This window comes from Portunus trituberculatus, chromosome 44, assembly GCF_017591435.1.
Source record: "Portunus trituberculatus isolate SZX2019 chromosome 44, ASM1759143v1, whole genome shotgun sequence".
Taxonomy (NCBI): domain Eukaryota; kingdom Metazoa; phylum Arthropoda; class Malacostraca; order Decapoda; family Portunidae; genus Portunus; species Portunus trituberculatus.
In genome coordinates this window covers 27,636,088-27,660,087 of record NC_059298.1, presented here as the reverse complement: position 1 = coordinate 27,660,087, position 24,000 = coordinate 27,636,088, and the positions used below count along the sequence as shown (strand labels likewise).

Sequence of the window (24,000 nt, the reverse complement as noted above, 5' to 3'; positions counted from 1 at the left end):
ATAATAATAATTATAATAGTAATGAAGATAATAATAAGAACAGAATTTAGTGACAAACTGTAAAATTTAGTGATAAAATAGTAGTAATAACTGCTAACATCTTTGTAGACGCTTAGAAAGACTTCACACATTGATTCTGGTGGTACTGATTGCATCGTGTCGCAGTGAAAGGGTTAATTAACATTTGCACTCTCCTTACTCCATACACTTTAGTTAACAACATGTATGAGTATAACCTACATGCATTTCGCTGACGGGGATGAAAACCGGCACAGGACACAAAAGAGAATTACGTATCACACGAGGAACATAATACGCGTTGGGAACAACAAAAGGGAACAGAATGCAATCATCAATATTGGCCTTCCCCTACACAGGCTGATGAGTGAGTGGGCATTGGATTGCTGTGAGCGGCGCAAATGTGACTCCTAATTGCCGAAAGGAAGGTAAAATGTTACGGCGAGAGGCGCAGAGCAGAGGGACCTTAATTGGCTTGGCGGTAGCGGTGGATGGAATGAAATGACAGTCTAGAGAGAGAGAGAGAGAGAGAGAGAGAGAGAGAGAGAGAGAGAGAGAGAGAGAGAGAGAGAGAGAGAGAGAGAGAGAGAGAGAGAGAGAGAGAGAGAGGGAGAGAGAGAGACTATTCTTATTGGGTTCAATAAACAATTTAGTAGGAATTATTAAAGTAGAAAAGGCACATCTTGATTCGAGAGAGAGAGAGAGAGAGAGAGAGAGAGAGAGAGAGAGAGAGAGAGAGAGAGAGAGAGAGAGAGAGAGAGAGAGAGAGAGAGAACGCTGGGGCTTGAAGACGGAAGATTAATTACCCAAGGTCTCAGGTGGTGAAAAAGGCAGCCTCAGGAGGTGAACGAAATGCGATCACTGCGTTGAAAGGAGAGGAATGTGCCGTGTTGATTCAGAGTCCACGGGGAACGCAGGAGCCGAGATTAATCCATGGAGGAGACGGAATGCGTCTTGATCGTAAGCACATAAGTAAATAAGGGAAGCTGCAAGAAATCATCAGGCTTACACGTGACAATTGATACGTGAAACTCACTTGTCTAATTCCACGTATCAACCTAATCCATAAGTTTGTCCATTCTTCTTTTCTGCCCTCAAGTACCATGACGCGTTTCCATATTCATTCTTCTAACTATTTGGTGATTTTATGTAGGTGCAGAAACTTGTGGGGATTAAAATAGTGAAGACTGTAGCCATTAATCTTCTGGCCTTCATAGACCCTTCCTAATGTCAATAAAATGGTCTGATCGCACGTAAAAGATGAAAATAAATTCCAGTACTGAAGAGGTTAAGCTTATAGACTCGGTAGAAGATGGAATGATTCAAAATGTGGTTTTGGCGACGGCTCTTGAAAATATCTTGAACAGAAAGAATATGAAATGAAGAAGTGGTGAGAAGAATGGGTAGTGATAAGAGAACTAATAATGAAAATACCAGCAACTCAGATGAGATTTCTACATGTGATGAGAAGAGGAGAGATAGAAGACCTCCTAAGCTTAACATGAATAATCCCAGGTAGCAGAGCAAAGGAAGAAGTATAAAGATAGAATAGGATGAACAATATCAGGTGGAAGAATAGGTGCCAACGACAAGAGATAGAGGCGTGTAGCAGTCCATAGTCATCATCGTCTGCAGGGGTACGACACTTCGGTAAGGTAAAGATGGACTCGGCAATAGCAACTTGAACACAGGGACTGAGATTGAAAAAGAATAGAGAAAGGTCCCTTGTTGGTTCCTGTGCTTAGAAGGAACATAGCTGGTGAGATTATCGGAATAAAAAAAAATGGAATATGCCTTGATAACTCAGAATCTAGAAGGAATTTAATCATTTCATTCACCTTTACAAGAATACACAACATTAAAACGGTTATATTGAATTATTCTTTTACATATAACTTACGTATAGTATCAGAAAAAAATAACGAATGAATAAGTGTTCAAAAATATATAGAGTGTGCAGTTTCGGGTTAGCTGTAGAATAAAAGAAATATTCCACGAGTGCTTTTACGATTCAAGAACCATGCTCGAAATATCAGTGGGAATGTCGAAGTAGAAGACGACAGTGTACAGTACAAGAAACAAAAATTAAACAAAGAATAAAAGTTCAAAATTATACACAGTGTGCAGTTTCGGGTTAGCTGTAGAATAAAAGAAATATCCACGAGAGCTTTATGATTCAAGAACCATGCTCGAAATATATGTGGGAGTGTTGAAGTAGAAGACGGCAGGGTGCAAGAAGAAGGACAAGAAGAGCAAAGGAGAAGAAGCGGCCTTGAGACAGAATCAATGGAAATATTTGTAGATTGAGTAAGAATTGCGAATGAAAGAAGACCCCAAAACTGTATTACGTGGGTGAAAACTACGAAAGACGAAAAGAAGATGTAAAAAAGAAAAGAAAGGAAGAAGAATGTACAGTGAAACATCGGCAAAAAGACAAAACTGATAGAAATCCTTGGAAATTGGACAAGAAAATCTGGAGGTGGAATACATAGGAGGAAAAATGGAAAGAAATAGTGAGAGAAAAGGTGAACTCGTCGAAGCAGTGTTCCCAGCATCCTTCAGTTGGCCAAAGAATATACGTAAATTGAATAAGATGCCCTGAGGTGTGACGGGGAAGAGGGAAAACAAACTGTAGCAGAAAAGAAAAGGTCCGTTGAAACAATGTTCTCAAGTACTTCATGAAATGTTTTTATTTACTGCTCAGACTACAAAGGTGTGTCTGCTTAAAGAACATAACTGTATATATACTGTAACAAATTCGTGAACTGAGTAAGCCTTAAGGTGCAGCGCGCAGGAGGAACAGGAGTAACATAGTGAAGAGAGAAAATTCATGTTCCCAAGCAGTTCAGAACCTCCCTCACGTGTCTGTGGACTGCAGTGGTGTCTGTTCTTTTTTACTTTGAGGTTGGGAATGAATAGACGATTTCATTTACATTAGAAAAGGTCTGTGGAGGTCAGAAGATTAATGGCCAGAGTCTTCACTATATTAATCTCCCACATAAGTTACTGAAGCTGTAAAGAATCGCCAAATATCAAGTAGAATGAATATACAAACGCATCATGGAACTGAAGGGATTAAGACTGTGTTGCACTACAGTCTTCATAATACCAGTGGAACAAGAAATACTGGGAAAGAAGCTCACTTTTCCAGGTACTTCACAGCTTCCAACACTTGACTGTGGACTGCAATGGTGTCTGCTTCAACGTTTTATCTGTCTAGTCTTTGTAAATTGTGTAAGATATTCAGAGGTACGGTGCACAGGGGATACTAAAGAAAGAATCTCATCTTTACAAGTACTACACTACGACCTTCACGTGGCTACGGGCTGTAGTGGTGTCTAGATTTTAAAATCTTCATTATTCATTGCACTGGAGTTTCCGTGTTCAAGATTCTCAGAGTTGGTGAGTAGAAAGATAAAGAGATCGTAAATAAGAAAAGTTCATGCTACCAAACACTTCATAACTTCCTTCACGTGGCCATGGACTGCGTGTGTGTCTTCTTCAGGACTACAGTATTTTATGTATTGTATTAAAACATTTGTAAATTGTGCACGAATCTCAGAGTTGCAATACGAAGGAGATAGTAGAGAAAGAACCTCACGTTTTCGATAACTTCACAGCCTCCTTCATGTGTCTATGGACTGGAGTGATCTTTCTGCTTCAGAACTTTAAATACTTGTCACACGAGTGTCTTCGTGAATTATAAAAATATCAAAGGTGCAAGACGCAGGTGATAATTGAAAAAAGCTCACGTTTCCAAGTATTTGACACCCTTGTTCACGTGGCCACGGCCTGCAATGGAACCTCTGCTTTAAGTCTCGACCATCTGGACTCTATTTTAAGGGCCGCCAGTTCCTCCCGGGGACACTGGTACCGGCCCTTCCCTCTTCCTGCCCTCCTCGAGCCCTCCATTACCCTCGGCTCCCTTGGAGCGGAGGCGGCGGGGCGCGAAGAGGCTCCTGTTATGCTCTTGTTTGCACGTGAACGGAATCAGATTTTTACTCACTCAAGATGGAAAGCTGATAATGGTCTCTTTTTTTTTTTATTTCCCTCCTGTGTTCCAGTGTCTTATCTCGCTCCGTGCTGATGAACATTTGCTGAAAGGAATCTTGTTTTTCTTCACTCGAGATGGAATGTCAGTAATGGTCCTTAACTTATTTATTTCGATGCTTATTCCAGTGTCTTGCCTTGCATTGGTGTGGTAGTGCAGGTGTGGAAGGAAAGGCGTATTCATATTTAAAGGGAAGTTCATGCATAACTTTATCTCGTCTGCCTACCTTCTCTTACATTTCAGTGTCCTCTTTTCCAATAAAGATGATGGACACTGAGATAAAGCCACGTACAGACCTTGTACTTTAGGTTTGTTCTACTTGTATTTTAAAGCTAATGGTCGTTTCTAGTTACCCTCTCCCTCGTCTCTCTGTATTCCTATCATGCTTGGCGGTGATGGCTGCTGGGAAAGGCGTACTTACTTGTATTCAGGGTAGAGTCATTGGCTTCCTAACTCACTTTAGGTTACGTCTAGTTTCTCACGTGGCTGGTGTCAGAGTTTCCTTATCACTTTCTACTTCCACCCCACAAACATGTTTTCTTCACTTTCTCCACTTCCACATGCACATTATTCCGCCTCCTTCTCTCTACCTTCCCTCCCTTTCATGATTTTTACGTCACTTTCATCACTGCTTCGCGCCTACCCAATCTTCCCTTCCGCTTGCTTGTCTTCATATTTTTTCAACCTTCCTCCCAACCTTCCTTCCCTCCAACCTTCCTTCCTTCCTTACTCTCTGTCTTCTTGCTCTTCTCCTTTTTGCCCTTCATTTCTATATTTTGTCTTGTTTTCCCCTCTCCATCCCTCCCTGCCTGCTTAAATATTTCCCTTCTTTCCTCCCATCCACCCTCCCTCTCTGCCTATTTGTGTTTTCCAGCGTCTATAACACCATAAGCTGTTTCTTACCTCGCTTCCTCTCCCCTGTCCACTTTCTTTGTTTACCAGTCAAGCAGCCCACCTCCTTCCCTCTTTTCCTTACCTTACAACCTCTTCACCTCCCTCCCCCATACCTCCATACTTGGCGTTCTGCGTGTTTTCCTACTTTGTTGTCTTTTTCCTTCTTTCACTTCATGTTTCTTTGCTTACCAGTCAGCCTTCGAGTCAGCTTCTTCCTTCTGTATTCTCTTTGCCTACTAACATCCCTTCCAGCTTCTATTCTCGCCTCTCTGGTTTTATTTCCATCTCCTCGCCTGCCGGTCTTATACATTGATCTGCTTCTCACCTCCTTTCTCTGCTTACCAGTCAATCTATTTACCTCCTTCCTTCACCCCTTGTCTTCCTCCCCTCTGCACGTGCCTTCCTATCTCTGCGCTCTACCTGTTTCCCTTCCTTACCTACCTTTCAACCCTTTCTTACCTCTCTTCTTCCTTCCATTCTCGCAACCATGAATTTTCGCCACTTGACGTCACTTTCACATCAGCACATATAATTTTTACGGGACCTGTTCCTGGTTGCCTCGCTAGGGAAGGTGGAGTGGGTGGTTCTGGCTCTCTGGCTCTCTGGCTCTCTGGCTTTCTGGCTCTCCTTCGGCTGATTCTCGGAGATGCACCTGACTCCTGTGAGAAGATCCACGGGGCAGTAACCCGAGCTGATGGCCACCTGGGGACGCGATCACGAATTGGGTCTTGAGCACGAGGCAAGGCGAGGCAAGGGACGGAAAGAGACGGGAAAGAAGAACGAGGGCTAGGAGGGAATAGACGAGGAGATGGTGGTGGTGGTTGTGGTGAAGAAGGAGCAGAGGAAACAGGAAGAAAAATAAGATGAAGATGAAGAAGACGAAGAAATGAAGAGAAAAAGGAATAGAACGGAAAAGAAGAAAAAATGGAGAAACGAATGAAGAAAGACAGGAAGAAACAAATATATAAAGCTAGGTCAATCAAACTGAGGAAAAAATGTAGACGAGGGAAAAAGAGGAGAAGAAAGAAAGGAACATCAAGAAGTAGGGCAGAGTGTGTGTGATCAAACTAACACTGTTCCCGTTCCTGAATTCATCTCAGTCAACTAAAGATGTTCTCAAGTAATTTGATTCGCCCTAGTGCACGTGGGAGGAGTTCTGAGTGGCATAGGTGAGCTGCTTGACCTTGGAGCCATCTTTCTTTCGTTCCCAAGAAACTAGAGGACGTTTTTTAAGCTTCTTCTCACCATTATTCTGTTCACCTCTCTAATGCAAGAGTTAACCAGTATTCTCGTCTTTCTACTTTCCCTCACCACTATTCTGTCCACCTCTCTAATGTAAAAGTTAACCGATATTCTCAGTCTTTCTACTTTCTCTTACCACTATTCTGTTCACCTCCTTAATGCAAGAATTAACCTGTATTCTCAGTCTTTCTAATTTTCCTCATCACTATTCTGTCCACCTCACTTCCAGCTTGTCCATCGTTCTTCATTTCTATCGGACAAGATTTGTAAAGGGAAGCTCTTATATTAGTGTTCCTTCGTCTCTTTGTTTGATATCCTACTCTCTTTTTTTTTATATTTGTGTTATAGTTAGTGTCTGCAATACCTATTTCAGTCTTCCATTTTTACTTCCACCTTGTCTCTCGTTCTTCATCTTCATTTGTCAAGACTTGTAAAGGGAAGCTCTTATATCAGTGTTCCTGTGTCAATTTTTTACCAATTTAGTTATATTTACTCTCTGCAATATTTATTTCAATCTTTTATTTTTATCTCAAGCTTGTCCCTCGTTTTTCACTTCCATTGCCGAAGATTTGTGAAGGGAAGCTCCTTTATTAGTGTTCTCGTGTCTCCTTGATTGAGTTCCTCCTGTCCCGTTAACCAGTTTTTATTATTGTTAGTGTCTGCAATACGTATTTCAGTCTTCTATTTTTACTTCCAGCTTGTCTCTCGTTCTTCATTTCCATTGGCGATGATGATATATTGTTCTCGTGTCTCCTTTATTGATTTCCTCGTCTCTTCTGTACCAGTTTAGTTATTTATTCTCTGCAATACCTATTTCAGTCATCGATTTTTACTTTAAACTTGCCCATCGTTATTGATTTCAATTGGCAAAGATTTATAAAGGGAAGACTCTCTATTAGTGTTCCTGTATCTCCTTGATTGATTTCCTCGTCTCCTCTTTACCAGTTTTGTTATTGTTTGTCTTTACAATACTTATTGCAGTCTTCTATTTTTACTTTGGCCCTTGCTCTCTATTGCAGTGGCGAAGGTTTTTTTAAAGGGACGCTGTGCTATTAATGTTTCAGAGTCTCCTTGTTTCATTTCATCCTCTCCTTTTTGTCAATTTTTATTAGTTTCTGCAAAAGGTACGGCGAGTTAAGTCTTATTGATTGGTCTCAGTACTGTATAGCTTCACTTTATTCTGGCCACGTGTTGAAAGGTTTGGGCTGTTTGGATTTATATGATTTGAAATGTATATTGACTGTGATGGAAGTACGTGTGTGTTCTTGTATGTATGACTTCATTTCGTCTTGTAAGGCTCTCTCTCTCTCTCTCTCTCTCTCTCTCTCTCTCTCTCTCTCTCTCTCTCTCTCTCTCTCTCTCTCTCTCTCTCTCTCTCTCTCTCTCTCTCTCTCTCTCTCTCTCTCTCTCTCTCTCTCTCTCTCTCTCTCTCTCTCTCTCTCTCTCTCTCTCTCTCTCTCTCTCTCTCTCTCTCTCTCTCTCTCTCTCTCTCTCTCTCTCTCTCTCTCTCTCTCTCTCACACACACACACACATATCCCTCAAAGTTCTAAGAAAACTATTTGTGTCCAACTTTTTTTTTCTCTATGGACTAAACTTTTTCACCATCTCTTCTATTACCATCACCACCATCATCACCATCAACAAATAACATACACTAAACCCATCATTAGGATAAGTGAAGCTACGTTAGATTAGATTGGGTTGGCTTACCAGTGTGTCCACCATCACCCTTGGACACCCATTACCACCGTGAGACAGAACACAGACCCTCCTACCTCATGTCATGTCTCTTCCCCTCTTTTCCTTCCCTTCATCCGCCGCCCTCTCATTCAACTCGTCCCGGAAGATTTTCTAAACTCTATCTCATCTCGTTCCCTTCCCATCCTTGCCTCGTTCCCTGTCCCTTGGTTCTCATTCCGTCAGGCCGAGCACACGTTTGCTATCCCTCCTCCCAACATGACGCAGCTTGATGGCTGTAATGGCCGCTGCAATGTATAGTTTGTTGTTCCCTGCGGAGGTGTGACTGAGTGGCTGAAGTGCGGCGTGTGTGATGGACAAGAGCCACGTTAACCTGTTTAGTACTGGGACACATTTTTACCTTGAAATTTGTGTACCGTTAAACCATTTTACTGACGTTAGGAAGGGTCTATGGAGGTCAAAAGATGAATGGCCAACGTTTTCATTATTTTAATTTTCACATATGTTTCTGAAGCTGTATAAAATCACCAGATAGTAAGCAGATTGAATATGGAAACGCATCACGGTACTGAAGGGGTTAAGTCTTCCTCAGCCACTGGTATCTATAGTTCGTTGTTAGAAATGAGGTGGTGACTAAGTTGCTGAGGTGAGGCTTGTGTGATAAATGAAATAATATCCTTGAAGTCTTCTCTGGCTATAAATGGAAAGAAAATAAAGGTAGCAAGAAAAATAAAGGACTTCTTAATCCACCATGAGGATATTTATGGTACGTACTGCAAGTTTATCATTTAAAAAAATAAGAAAATAATATCAATGATTATAATTTTATTTCACGTCGTGTCCACCAGTCTTGCCCTCACCCTTATTTTTGAAGCCGCCAGTGGGTCAAAATAATCCATACGTTCTCAATTTATCTATATTTCACGTATTCAATCATATTTTAAATCGTTGAAGGGGTACAGTGAGTCTCAAAATAGTTACTGCTATAAGAGATAAGCTGCTGGAAATATGAGTCTCAGATATATGGCAATGTAAGAATATTCGGTGTCAAAAATGTTACCAGTTAGTAAAAAAATAAATCTTAGGAAGGTATCACTGTAAAAATATCTAGAAAGTTAACATTATGTGGGAATTGAATATGAGAGGAGGTATTTCCAAAGATGAAGACAAAAAACACTAGAATGATAAAAAAAAAAATAATAGTAATAATAAGAACAGTAACTATAAGAAGAAGACAAAGAAAGAAAATATTATAAAGAAAGTGAAGAAAAATAAATAGAGAAGGAAAAATGGAAAAAGAGAAGATAAAAAGAAAAGAAAAAAAGGAAAGAAAGAAGGAAAGAAAAAGGATAGTAAAGAAAGAGATCAAAGAAAAAGGGAAGGAAAGAGAGAGAGAGAAATAGAAAAAAAGAAAGAAAAAAGAAAAAAGAGAAAGAAAGAAAGGGAGGAAAAGCAACAGAAACAAGAAATATAGCAAAGAAAGAAGGACAAGCAAGAAAGCGAAAAGAAAGAAGAAGAAGAAGAAGAAGAAGAAGAAGAAGAAGAAGAAGAAGAAGAAGAAGAAGAAGAAGAAAAGAAGAAGAAAAAAAAAGAAAAAAGAGAATAATAATAATAATAACAAGAAGAAGAAGAAGAAGAAGAAAGAAGAAGAAAAAGAAGAAGAAAAAGAAGAAGAAATAGAAAAAGAAGAAGAAGAAGAAGAAGAAGAAGAAGAAGAAGAATGAGAATGAGACCAAGAGTGCGCACGCCGAGCCAAGCAGAATGATTGATGATGGAGGAAGTCATGGCTCTTTTCACGCTCATCAAGTTAAGTCTGTCAATTTTCCATCTACTTTACCTCCGCACGTGACATCTTACGCCTCGTGACGCTCCTGCCCCGCTCCAACTTACTACTGCGTCTGTCGGTATAATAAACTGTTAGCATGCTTTGTGTTCACCTTTAGCCCAGCAAAGGATTATTTCTAGCCGTGATTATATTTTTCCTCCTTTTATAACAGTTCAGGTCATATGGAAGTGGATAAACATTCAGGCCAGAAAGTTGGAATTTATGACTATACATTTTTTTTCATTTTTCTGTGAGAGTTCTGGCCAAGTTTTCACAACATTCTTCTTGCTGTAACTTTTTCAAAGCTACAGTTTTTCTATAAATCATCAATAACTTGGCGATTTTTTTTTTCACATAGCTTTCTTATTTGAATAGTTACACAATTTTGAAAAGAAAAGGCTAACCTCAAATTTTCACACTACCCTATACATTGATGAAGGACGCTCAATTGAAGGTTTAAGGAAATATTGCCACTGAAAACAAACTCTCTCTCTCTCTCTCTCTCTCTCTCTCTCTCTCTCTCTCTCTCTCTCTCTCTCTCTCTCTCTCTCTCTCTCTCTCTCTCTCTCTCTCTCTCTCTCTCTCTCTCTCTCTCTCTCTCTCTCTCTCTCTCTCTCTCTCTCTCTCTCTCTCTCTCTCTCTCTCTCTCTCTCTCTCTCTCTCTCTCTCTCTCTCTCTCACACACACACACATCCCTCAAAGTTCTAAGAAAGAAAACTATTTTGTGTCCAACTTTTTTTTTCTCTTTGGACTAAACTTTTTCACCATCTCTTCCATTATCATCACCACCATCATCACCATCAACAAATAACATACACTAAACCCATCATTAGGATAAGTGAAGCTACGTTAGATTAGATTGGGTTGGCTTACCAGTGTGTCCACCATCACCCTTGGACACCCATTACCACCGTGGGACAGAACACAGACCCTCCTACCTCATGTCATGTCTCTTCCCCTCTTTCCCTTCCCTTCATCCGCCGCCCTCTCATTCAACTCGTCCCGAAAGATTTTCTAAACTCTATCTCATCTCGTTCCCTTCCCATCCTTGCCTCGTTCCCTGTCCCTTGGTTCTCATTCCGTCAGGCCGAGCACACGTTTGCTATCCCTCCTCCCAACATGACGCGGCTTGATGGCTGTAATGGCCGCTGCAATGTATAGTTTGTTGTTCCCCGCGGAGGTGTGACTGAGTGGCTGAAGTGCGGCGTGTGTGATGGACAAGAGCCACGTTAACCTGTTTAGTACTGGGACACATTTTTACCTTGAAATTTGTGTACCGTTAAACCATTTTACTGACGTTAGGAAGGGTCTATGGAGGTCAAAAGATGAATGGCCAACAATTTCATTATTTTAATTCTCACATATGTTTCTGAAGCTGTATAAAATCACCAGATAGTAAGCAGATTGAATATGGAAACGCATCACGGTACTGAAGGGGTTAAGTCTTCCTCAGCCACTGGTATCTATAGTTCGTTGTTAGAAATGAGGTGGTGACTAAGTTGCTGAGGTGAGGCTTGTGTGATAAATGAAATAATATCCTTGAAGTCTTCTCTGGCTATAAATGGAAAGAAAATAAAGGTAGCAAGAAAAATAAAGGACTTCTTAATCCACCATGAGGATATGTATGGTACGTGCTGCAAGTTTATCATTAGAAAAAATAAAAAAATAATATCAATGATTATAATTTTATTTCACGTCGTGTCCACCATTCTTGACCTCACCCTTATTTTTTAAGCCGCCAGTGGGTCAAAATAATCCATACGTTCTCAATTTATCTATATTTCACGTATTCAATCATATTTTAAATCGTTGAAGGGGTACAGTGAGTCTCAAAATAGTTACTGCTATAAGAGATAAGCTGCTGGAAATATGAGTCTCAGATATATGGCAATGTAAAAATATTCGGTGTCAAAAATGTTACCAGTTAGTAAAAAAATAAATCTTAGGAAGGTATCACTGTAAAAATATCTAGAAAGTTAACATTATGTGGGAATTGAATATGAGAGGAGGTATTTCCAAAGATGAAGACAAAAAAACACTAGAATGATAAAAAAAATAATAGTAATAATAAGAACAGTAACTATAAGAAGAAGACAAAGAAAGAAAATATTATAAAGAAAGTGAAGAAAATAAATAGAGAAGGAAAAATGGAAAAGAGAAGATAAAAAGGAAAAGAAAAAGAAAGGAAAGAAAGAAGGAAAGAAAAAGGATAGTAAAGAAAGAGATAAAAAGAAAAAGAGAAGGAAAGAGAGAGAGAGGAAATAGAAAAAAGAAAGACAAAAAGAAAAAAGAGAAAGAAAGAAAGGGAGGAAAAGCAACAGAAACAAGAAATATAGCAAAGAAAGAAGGACAAGCAAGAAAGCGAAAAGAAAAAGAAGAAGAAGAAGAAGAAGAAGAAGAAGAAGAAGAAGAAGAAGAAGAAGAAGAAAAGAAAAGAAGAAGAAGAAAAAGAAGGAAAAAGAGAATAATAATAATAATAATAAGAAGAAGAAGAAGAAGAAGAAGAAGAAGAAAAGAAGAAGAAGAAGAAGAAGAAATAGAAAAAGAAGAAGAAGAAGAAGAAGAAGAAGAAGAATGAGAATGAGACCAAGAGTGCGCACGCCGAGCCAAGCAGAATGATTGATGATGGAGGAAGTCATGGCTCTTTTCACGCTCATCAAGTTAAGTCTGTCAATTTTCCATCTACTTTACCTCCGCACGTGACATCTTACGCCTCGTGACGCTCCTGCCCCGCTCCAACTTACTACTGCGTCTGTCGGTATAATAAACTGTTAGCATGCTTTGTGTTCACCTTTAGCCCGGCAAAGGATTATTTCTAGCCGTGATTATATTTTTCCTCCTTTTATAACAGTTCAGGTCATATGGAAGTGGATAAACATTCAGGCCAGAAAGTTGGAATTTATGACTATACATTTTTTTTCATTTTTCTGTGAGAGTTCTGGCCAAGTTTTCACAACATTCTTCTTGCTGTAACTTTTTCAAAGCTACAGTTTTTCTATAAATCATCAATAACTTGGCGATTTTTTTTTTCACATAGCTTTCTTATTTGAATAGTTACACAATTTTGAAAAGAAAAGGTTAACCTCAAATTATCCCCTTTTTTTCCCCCTTCAAATGATTTTCACACTACCCTATACATTGATGAAGGACGCTCAATTGAAGGTTTAAGGAAATATTGCCACTGAAAACAAACTCTCTCTCTCTCTCTCTCTCTCTCTCTCTCTCTCTCTCTCTCTCTCTCTCTCTCTCTCTCTCTCTCTCTCTCTCTCTCTCTCTCTCTCTCTCTCTCTCTCTCTCTCTCTCTCTCTCTCTCTCTCTCTCTCTCTCTGTCTGTAGCATTATAAAGTTTTCACCAGATCTACAACGGAACAAAGGGAAGCTGCTCTCAGTGGTCGGTAAAAAGTTAGAACACTGATGGACCCTTTGAAAGTACTTGGGCTCTTTGTTGAGGTAGCGTGAGGGAGTTACGGGTTCGAGATTTTAGGAGAATATGTGCTGAAACTCCCCACTTTCCTCTATGTATTTCCACCAGTTAACATACATTAGAGACAAAGGTTCTTAGTGGTCAGGAGTCGTTTAACCCCTTGAGTACTACGACGCCTTTTTCCATTGAGTTTGTTTATGATTAGACGATTTTATTCACATTACGAAGAGTCTATGGAGGTCAGAAAATCAGTAGCCAGAGTCTTTACTATTCCATTCTCCACAAAGTTTCTGAAGCTGTAAGCATGTATTGGTACTATAACGGTAAGTATGTTAAGGGAGGTAAGGTGGATCGGGTGTGCGTGGGTGGCTCTGTAGGCCTAAGAAAGAAAATTGCCGTATTGAGCGCCTAATTAAAATGAGGGGGGAGAACTTTACGAGTAGGGATTTTGGAATCAAGTGCATGGTACAAATATTTGAGTTAGCATTAAGTGTGCTACAACATTGCATAAGGAGAAATAGAGTAAGGTAAAACTAAGTATTTAGCATTGTATAAATTGGCACCCAGGGGCAGTGGATTTGAGTGGGGGCGGGAAAGGATGCGACCTGGGGTGAAAGGAATGGCACTCTCATCGGGCACTGGTGTGGGTGGACGCGTCACGGTGAGCGAGGGTGACGCCGGTGGATTGAGGCGACCATGCGTCTCTGATCAGGTGGGTAACGTGATCAGGGAGTTTCTTGGTGGTATAAGTGAGTGGAGAATTTAATATGTGGAGTTGAGTGGTGGAATTAGGTGAGGAGAGAGTGTTGGGGGTGTCTTTCGTGTTTCCCTGCTGTTTGTTCAGTCCCGCGTCACTTTCATTGTCTTTGTTGTAATGTACTTTACTATATTTGAAATATATGTAAAATTGATTTGGAACAGAGTTTTCTTTCAGTGAAAATCCCGGCCCGCGTTGTTTACAGTACTGAAGAAGTTAAAGGCTAACACGTGGTACGCAGACATCTCTGCTTATAATGGGTGTGGCGGAGGAAGACGTAAGAGACTGAGTGCATTGAAACACGTTGATCTTTTGTGGTAAACCCTTATGGAAGCAGCTTACAGGAAAAAAGAGAGAATTATTTACATTGGTTTTAGTGTGCCATGAAAGGGTTATATATTGAATGTTAAGCGTTACATGTACGTAGCGCCAGGACCAGCACCATGTTCGTTGCGTTGAATGGCGTGAATATTCAGGTCTATATTCAGGTTTGTATTCATAGTGGTGCTCGGAGCATGGACCCAACACTGTATGGGGACACACTCACTGGCAGGGATGGCAGGGAAGGGCTGCCACACCAATCCACGTCAAATAAATTCTTGAATCACACAAACTCCACATTTGCGTCGCATTCAGACAGGGAGACACCAGCGAGTGAAAAAGTGTAGGAAAGATACGCACGGAGAGCTTCCCAATACCAGCAGAATCCCGCGCTGTAGTGAGTAAACCAGGAGACTTGCACGCAGGGAATCCCAATACATATGGAATGACGACCTATAAAGAGTACTTACCAATCACATCCACAACTGTCCCCATACACTGGCTGGTCGTTCTCGGGTCGTTGTCGGGTAGTGGAAGCATTGGTCGTCACATCGCCCCCTCGCTTTATGAAACTGAGCGACAAATGTGCGATTCTCACCAAGCCACACAAAGAAGAACATGCAATACTAGACCTGTTGGCCCTTATGAGGTTGTGTGACAAGCTGCACTGCCATACTGTCTCGCGATGGAGACTTGGAAGTGAATGAACGTTTGGGGTTAAGGTGGTAAAGTATGGCAGGCCTGTTCCCCTACTAGTCTTCTCCTTATGAGGGAAGATGAGGTGCGTAAGTGTGACTTGCATGTGAAACAGCTGGAAGGAAGGGATGTGTTGTAATAGTGTGTGTGTGTGTGTGTGTGTGTGTGTGTGTGTGTGTGTGTGTGTGTGTGTGTGTGTGTGTGTGTGTGTGTGTGTGTGTGTGTGTGTGTGTGTGTGTGTGTGTGTGTGTGTGTGTGTGTGTGTGTGTGTGTGTGTGTGTGTGTGTGTGTGTGTGTGTGTGTGTGTGTGTGTGTGTGTGTACATGCATGCCTCGCAAGGTTTGTCGCTTTCCATTTTCCGCGTCGATTCCGCTGCGCCACGTGTGTTTACTTCGTCCACATCCTCGCGTTGCTACTAGTGCTTATCTGCCTCCTCCTCTTCCTCTTCCTCTTCATCCTCCTCCTCCTCCTCCTCCTCCTCCTCCTCTTCATCCTCCTCCTCCTCCTCCTCCTTCTCTTCCTCCTCCTACCACTCACCAGGCATGCATGCATACTTCTGGCGGTGCCAAGAGTTAGTAAATTGTGTAGAATATTCCATAATGTTGAAAAATAAAAAAAATTCTGAAAGGAACAACAAAAAGCAATTATAAAGATTCGCGTGTATGTAAGGGAAGTGAAGAAATAGACACAAAGGAAGGTAATTGTTTGATATATTTGTGTCAAGGATGTAAAAGTCTAACAAAGTCAAGAAAATGTTACTGAAAGATATGAGTGTATGAGGAAAAGCATTTTTTTTTTTTTAATCATAGAAGCTAAAAAATGTGTTAAGGTTGAAATAAGTTTTCTATCAAATTGAATGAAAGAATACTGTATATTGAAACTTCCTTTTTTTAATACTTTTGTTTTGTGAACACAGAATTTTCGATATACTTCATGCATTAACTACAAATTTATAGATGAAATAGATCTTCTTTATAAACAGTAAGAAGAATTTAGAACCTGTACCTGACTAATTTTTGTTTCTTTCCTCTTTTAAATATTTCTATTTCTTTTTGTGATCGCAAGAAAGCTATAAGACAGATCCCTCTTGCCTTCGTATTCAACTCGTGTTTGAGGCAACTCCTCCTTCACCACTGAGCTTCGCCTTTCATTAAGTGGTCATCGCGCACTGTGGCGTCACTTGGTTGCTCCCTGTGTGGCGTTATTGACAGGCGGGACACGCTCCATTGTCCTCTCCTTCGAGCAGAGTGGCGAGTCCTCTAGAAGCTTGGCAACCTTCCATCACAGCCATCCCTTCCATCCAAGGCTCCACGCTTCACGGCTCCTGGGCAAGACTTCCCCACTTCACCTGACCCGCCCTGATACTCACAGAAAGGGAGAGTGAATTAAATATAGTGCTTGAGAGGCCGGGTACAGGAACCACTCTCTACCCTTGCTCCTGCTCCCGCCTGTGCTGCCCCTGGAGAGTGTTATCAGCGGAGGCGAGTACCGTGAATGCCTGTCGCTGGGAGGAGGGAGAAGGGAGAGTTTCGTGCGAGGGGAAAAAGAAAAAAAGAAATGTCGCAAACAGATAGTCTTTCTTCTTTTTTTTCATCCGCTTGACTGAATAAAAGCCTAAATTTGTCCCGGAGTCGTGGTGTTCACTTTAATTCACAGTCATTAGTGGCGACGGTAATTGCCCTTCTCTTCCTTTGGCACGCGGGGGAAAAATCTGTTAATTGCTTTAGGGTTGTGTTGTCTGCCTCGAGGCTTTGCTCTGGCAGGGAGGTGGACGAGGAGGAGAAGGAAGAGGAGGAACAGGAGGAGAAGGAGGATTCTATCAGGGTGGTGATACTCGTATAGGTGGTGGTGAGGGAGTGGAGGGGTGGGTGAAGGCTGGCCAGGAGTAAGGGTGAGGGTGAGGGTGAATGAGAGAGAGGATAAGGAATGCAGGCGGGCTGGAGGACGTTGGAGTGAAAGGGGATGGCCTGATGGATTCTTTGATAATATTACTTGTATCACCGAAGCGCCCCTCTCTCTCTCTCTCTCTCTCTCTCTCTCTCTCTCTCTCTCTTGCTCTTGCTCTTGCTCTTGATCTCTTCTTCTTGCTCTATCTCTTTTATTTATTTGTGTGTGTGTGTGTGTGTCAAAGGGTAATTTATTTCAGCCTCGTCTGGAAGCTTCAATTAGTATTATTTCTTACTTCTGTACCAGAGTCACTTGAATGGTTCCTTATGTCAGTCACTTCGAGTCCTTTCAGCCATTCTGGAGTTAAATATTGTTTTAGCCATTAAGCCTCCATTCTAGCTATCTAGAGTCCTTTATTACCTACTCAGAGTCAGTTTTTTTTTAGCAATTCCAAGCTTTTTGACCTCATTGATTTTTTTTTTCAGCTATTTTATTTGTTAGATCTAATTTTGTGTTTATTATTTCACTTCCATTTCTTCTTAGCCATCTCAAGTTCTCTTCAGCCATAAAGTGTTTTCGTCTGTATTATATTCTTGGCTGACTCGATTTCTTCACTAGCCATTCTCAACCTTTTTTTTGTGAAGGTGAGTTGTATTTCAGCCATTCGAAGTAATTTTTATTCACACTGATACTTTCTTTGATCACTTTGAGTTCTTTTTAGCAGCTATTCCTATTTTTTTCTTAGACGCGTTGGATATTCTATATATAGTTTTTCTTTGATCAATTTATTCCTTTTAATCCCTTTCAGTCCTTCTTAACCATCTCGAGTCCTTTGTATCCCGAAATGCAACCGACTAATCCATTTTTTTTTTTTCTTTCCAGATAAGCGAAGTGGAGTGAACAGACCCTTCCACGGGCGGCCCCGGAGCACTGGCACGCCGACCCTCTGCTTTTGTGTACGTGTGTGATTTTTCATTTTCCAGAAAGGACGCGGTTCCAGTTTAGAAAAAAAAGAAAAGAAAGAGAGAGAAAAAAGAAAGGAACGAAATTCGCGTCTGTGTTTTTTTTTACTTTTCTTTTCTTTTTGTTTTAAGCCCAGAGGATGTTTTTTATAGTGTTGCTTCCATTCCTGAAAAGCTCAGTGGTTTGGTAGAATTGATAAGAGAAGATAGTCAGTTATACCTTCCATAGACAAGGAGGTGCTTCACTCTGTAGAGACTGAAGGAGTGGCTCTTGCTTCTCCCGAATTGGCAGGAGTGAGTCACGGGGCACTCACGGCACCGCCAAGACCACCACTAACACTTCTGGCATAAAAAAAGACATTCCAACGAAATGCAGGAGAATTAAAGTCTAGAATCTAAAAGAAGATGTGAGGCACGCTTGAACTGGCACCTCGTAAAGCCACGTGAGTCATAACAGAGTGTGACAGCTGCGGCGCGTGTAGCTTCATTCACAGGGACATGAGTGTGTGCAGCTGAGGCGTCGATTGAGAAGGCAGTAAAGTGTTCTCAAAGTGTGATACGCCAGGAATGGAGGAGCCGGTGAAGGCCGCGTCCCTGTCTGGCTGGAGCTTGAAGGGAAGGAAAAAAATGGGGCATTCCTATATTTTTCCCCGCGGCTCATCCCTTTCTGCCCTGCCCCGTCCCATATACCTGCTACTGGTGCTGCTTGCCCTCAGCCGCCGGGCCGCGGGCTCCGATGTCATCAGAATAGGTGAGTGCATAATTTCCTCTGCTACAGTGTGCACATGTTCACCGCCACGCCTGCAAACACCGCGGGAATAAGGTAAGGGGAGGAGCCAAGAGGCGGTCAAGGTACTCAACTTATGTAGGTGGGTTGCTCTGAGGCGGAAGTGAGCGCTATGTCCCTGTGGGCGAAGCGGCTCATGTTGAGGGAGAGCAGCGTGGTTAGCTGATGTCAGGCTTTGGGTTTGGGAAGAAAAAGTGGGATTAGGAAAGTAAGACATCGCGTGGCCTCTTCCGGTATGCTGTATTTTGACACATGACAATGTGAACGGTGGTCTCTACTCCCCTGGAACAACAAGACTCAGACCTGATCAGGCAAAACTGGAAATGATTAGGTGTACCGCGGGAGGTCTAAACGCGTATTACCAATTACTAAACTGTAATACGCATGTCTTCTGATTCCTCTACTGTTTTTGTTTTACCTTACAATATGAGTGGAGTGGAGGACAGGAGGAAACGCAATGGTTTGCTGGCCTATTCTTTTCTATCTATTTTGTCTTTACTTGTGTCCGTGAAGCATAAAATGATGTGTTTGTGGTACTATAGGGAACATTGCCTTCCATTACACTCAGAGAGTCAGAGACAAAGGATACAGCGTGCCTAGGTCAAGAATTTGTGTAATAAGATGAGACGTTTCATTCTATATAGTATTATATAGTTAGCTATAATGAGTTTCATGAAAGCCTCTGTAGTGTGGTGATGTGAATGTCTGGATGCTGGCTGTCACTGGTCACTGAGCGGTAGTGAAGTAACCATTAATGTGAGATGGAGTGAAGGAAGCATTACGTTTGTTCCCCAAACACCTGCATTCTCTTTCCGGTGGCTCCTACGTACCCTTTCCTCTTCTCCGGGGATGAGAGGGTGCACTGACCCCTGAGGAGATGAAATTAAACTCGTCAGCAGGGGACAACTGACTCTCGCCTCGCCTCGCTGGAGCTGGAGCTAAGCAGGAGATTGATGGCGCACCCCATTTATTTCCCCTAAACTCGCTGCCGATCAAAGTTTATCTTGATTTATGTTGTTGATGCGACTTTAGGGCGGCACTGAGACCAAGTCTGGGGAGCTTGGGCGTCGCTTACAAGAGTGCATGAAGAGCTGTCCCGTCCACGTCCTTCATTTTCGAGGCTGTCCGCCGCAGAACTTTGAGTATTAAAGTCACGCGTGATTGCCTGCTGCCTCCGCGGTCTGATGAGGGTGAGCGAGAAGTTTGGTCAATCCCGACGACGAAAGTTTTCTTTAATTCTAGAAAATGTCTCTTTAACTTCTCAAAATTGAACTCGTACGTGTGTGTTTTTTTTTTTTTTTTTTTTTTTTCCGCCGTGGGAAGTGCTGACGGTGGCTGCGTCCCGCCTGTCGTGTCACCCTCTTGTCCTCACCATCGCAGACCTGATTTTTCTTTAATTTTATTTTCAACTTCGATACTTTCATGATAATATTTGTCTTACCAGTTATGATATTCTAAGTATTCATATTATATTTCAACATCGTTATTTTCTTGGCATATTGTCATATCATGTCTCGCCTTTTAGTAATTCTCTCGTCAAATACTTATTGCGTTACTTGATCTCTTTGTTATACCGCCTTAAAACCACAAAATATATAAATACATCAGTCAATTTTCAATGATAAGCGTTTAAAACACAAGTGGAATTAAGGAAAAGCAGAGAGACATAGTTATTCACCTCTAAACACTACAACAAGAAACTATTTGGCGAGGAAAAGAAAAATAACAGCTCTGCAACAAGTACTCTTATAAGCAGTGATTCCAAATAACATTACGTACCTATTTAGTAAAACACTGAAAGGTCAATGTACGTGCAGGTTTCCTATGTTTGCTGTCCACACGTATATCCAGGAATCGACACTGCACCGAGGCGAATGTAGCAGCAGTGTGTTCTCGGCGGGAAAGGGACAGATGGGCTCGAGGTACGCAGCGTCTATGAGAAATGATGTGTGTGTGTCCTCGGCTTAGTTGAATTTACCGTCCTTCAGCATGACTTACTGCCGAGTTCTGGTATATTGCTGTAGCTCATTCATTCATTTACCCTTATTCATCCAGTGACTCTCACATACTCATTCATTCACCAAATCATTCATTATATCACTCATTCTCTCAGTTTGTCTTTTATTTTCGTGTTCAGCCGCTCACTAACTCATTCACTCACACATTCAGTTAATTCACTCAGTCAGTCACTCATTCACTCACTCACTCACTCATTCACTCAATTATTCAATCACGCATTCACTGACTCACCCATTCATTTATTTACTCACGCATTCACTCTCTTAATAACTCAATCACGCACTTACTGACTGACTCACTCACTCACACACGCTCTTTAATTGACACATTCACTAGCATCCTAATCAATACCACAACGGCAAACACGACTCAGAAATAATGACAGAATATACCTTGTTTACAACCCAAACTTTCTATTCTACCGTAGTTTCTTCTCAGTTCCCTCTCTTCCGAAACGTGAGAAATATGTAGACATGTACTTTTTCCTGGTGTGTGTCTCTGGGAAGGAACAGTTCTATTAGAGCGTTGCAAGAGTAAACCACCTGTGTTATCTTTCCCCTGCTGTGGATTTTGTTGGATTTTCTGCGCAACTGACCCTTTCGCAGTGTTTCAGTGAGGCTTTGTTCTCATTCCCCAGTGGACTAGACTAGGGAGAAAATGGTGAGGGAATGTGGAGTGTGCTGTACAGTAGATAAATGTATGTTTCCAGGTGCTTTGTCAATGTTGTACCTTTGTAAAGGGGAGAGGCTGAGTGGGGTTGTGAATTTTTACTGTTTCCTAGTTGGTTTACTGTGTGTTGCATAGGTAAAGGTATGCCTCTAGATGCCTTTTCTCTGCTTTGTGTTGGTAAAGGTAGCGCCAGAGTAGTTTGTAAAATGGTCACAGTCTTCTAAAAGATTTATGGTTACCGTTCTTTGCTGTCCACTTGTACGAGAAACGTCAGACTGGTTTAACAATACAATACGAGTGTTTACCTTATTGTTTTGCAAAGAAGGTGCCTGGAAAGAGAAAAGGCGAAACAGTTAGAGAGTAAGTACTTTTATCTATCTTTCAATGCATCCGTATCCGTTTATCTATCTGTCTTTATGTCCATCTATCTTTCAATCTATCTGTATCTGTTTATTCATATTTCTTTATGTTCATTTATCTCTCTATCTATCTATTTATCAACATGTACATCTATCAAATTACCAACCTACCTATCCATCTATCCAGCCTATCCATCTATCTCTCTATCTGTCTATTTGTCAAAATGTACATCTATCAAACTACCAATCTACCCATCCATCTATCCAACTTATCCATCTATCTCTCTATCATTTCAACATGTACATCTATCAAACTACCAACCTATCTATCTACCCATCCATCCATTAACACTAAATACTGCTCGCAATGCACACTTACGGACCACACTTGCTTAATATCACGGCAGCACGGTACTAATGCATTGGCAGGGTTGCGACAGCGTGGAGCGTGACATTCAATCATTCCCTTCCTATAAATCACCACCATCAGGAGATTAGCGAGATTACCTACTCATTATTCACCCCGGTGGCCGCCTGTCCCTGTGCCGCTGCGGGGGAGAAAGGAAGGAATGAAGGGAGTGAAGGAAGGGCAGAGGGGCCATGAGGCGTGATGTTGAGGTGAAGACGTGAAGGCATAACGTGTAAAGTTGAGCCCAGTGAAAGGGTTTAACAGCCAGGAAGGAGATTATCGCGAGAAATGAGACTGCTTGTGGCCCGCTGTGGTGAGGGAAGGTGCGGGTTGCCTTGATTCAGCGTGGGAGGAGTCAGGGAGGAGTCTGTGATGAGGGTTCTTCCTTGTCTTGTCATCTTCTTCCTCTTCCTCCTCCTCCTCCTCCTCCTCCTCCTCCTCCTTCTCCTTCTCCTTCTTACTCTCGACATTATCATCTTCCGTTTTTTACTTCTTCTTTTCTTTTTTTCCTCCTCCTTTTCCTCCTTTTCTATTCCACGTCTTCTTCCTGTTCTTCTTCCTCCTCTTCTTACTCATACTCATCTTCCTATTCTTCTCCCATCCCCCTTTTTTCCTCCCATCCCCCCTCTTTTCTCCTCCTCCTCCTCCTCCTCCTCCTCCTCCTCCTTCTCCTCCTCTCCTGTTTCAGACAATCTCGTAGGAAAAGTTTTCTCTTCCCTCCCGCATCCTTTTTCTTCCTTTTGTCCTACTTCTTTTAATCTTCGTAATGTTCCCTCACCTTCCTTCCTTCCTTCCTTTTCCTTCTTCCTTCCTTACCTCATTTCGTCATTTCCTTCCCGTCCTTCATCATCAAGTTCTATCGCATCTCGTTTGTTTTCCTCTTCATTTACTTCCACGTGCATATATCTGCCTCTTTTTTTCTCCTCTCTTTTATGCATTTTTTTTCCCTTTCACCTTAATTTTGCTGCTTCTTCTTCTTTTCTCCTCCTCCTTCTCCTCCTCCTCCTTTCTCCATCTTCCCTTCTTCCTCTGCCTTAAGAAAACTGAGCGAGATTCTAATCAGGGCCATCTCCTTTTTCCCGTCCTCTTTCCTTCCTTCTCCTTCCTTCTCTTCCTGTCTTTTTTGTTCCTTGTTCTTCTTGCTTTCTTCTTCGTTCTTGTTCGTCTGCGTATTGTGGTTTTCATATTAATCTCGTTTTTTTTTCCTTATTTTTTCTTGTTTTTTTTTTCTTCATATCATCATTATTTTTGTTATTGTTATTCGCATTTATTTTATTTTTCTCCTGATTCTTGTGGTCGCTTACCTCCTTTACCTCCTCCTCCTCCTCCTCCTCCTCCTCCTCCTCCTCCTCCTCCTCCTCTTCCTCGTTCACTTCCTTATCCTCCTCTTCTTCAATCTCCTCCTCCTCCTTCTCTCCTCCTCCTCCTCCTCCTCCTCGTTCACTTCCTTGTCCTCCTCTTCTTCAATCTTCTCCTCCTCCTCCTCCTCCTCCTCCTCCTCCTCCTCCTCCTCCTCCTCCTCCTCCTCCTCCTCCTCCTCCTCCTCCTCCGTACTGCACTTGAAAGAGGGTCAATTTATTTCTTCTTTATGGCTCTCGAAATATTTCTTCTTATTTTTTTAACGAAACGTAAATTCGGTCGTGGCTGAAATATTTGAAGGTCTCATGAGAGTGTTCTGTAGGCAACGTGGACGCGCTGGCCTTGGTTGTGGTGGTGGTGGTGGTGGCGGTGTTGGTGGTGGTGGTGGTGGTGCAAGGTTTGTGTTATGGTGACGGTGGATTTGTGACCCCGCGTTACGTCCACTGAAATATGTACAACGCTTGAATTTTCCATAGCTCGTGTGTGTGTGTGTGTGTGTGTGTGTGTGTGTGTGTGTGTGTGTGTGTGTGTGTGTGTGTGTGTGTGTGTGTGTGCTTTGTTGTTTTTTACTTTCTTTGTTTGATTTCTTTGTGTCTTTGACTTGATGTTTATTCAGGTGTTT

General features: G+C 41.7%; 1 protein-coding gene across 11 annotated transcripts in view; it reads left to right on the top strand.

Annotated features, from left to right (window-relative positions):
* Positions 1-24,000, top strand: part of LOC123518916 (glutamate receptor ionotropic, kainate 2-like) — a 342,671-nt gene that overhangs the window by 129,638 nt on the left and 189,033 nt on the right. For all 11 annotated transcript variants that reach the window (XR_006678917.1, XR_006678914.1, XR_006678916.1 and 8 more), the window contains one exon: positions 17,697-18,527. Coding sequence is in view for 7 of the 11 variants with exons in the window: in XM_045279986.1 (XP_045135921.1) it covers positions 18,344-18,527 (184 nt within the window). In the remaining 4 variants the exon portion in view is untranslated. The remainder of the gene's footprint in view (positions 1-17,696; positions 18,528-24,000) is intronic.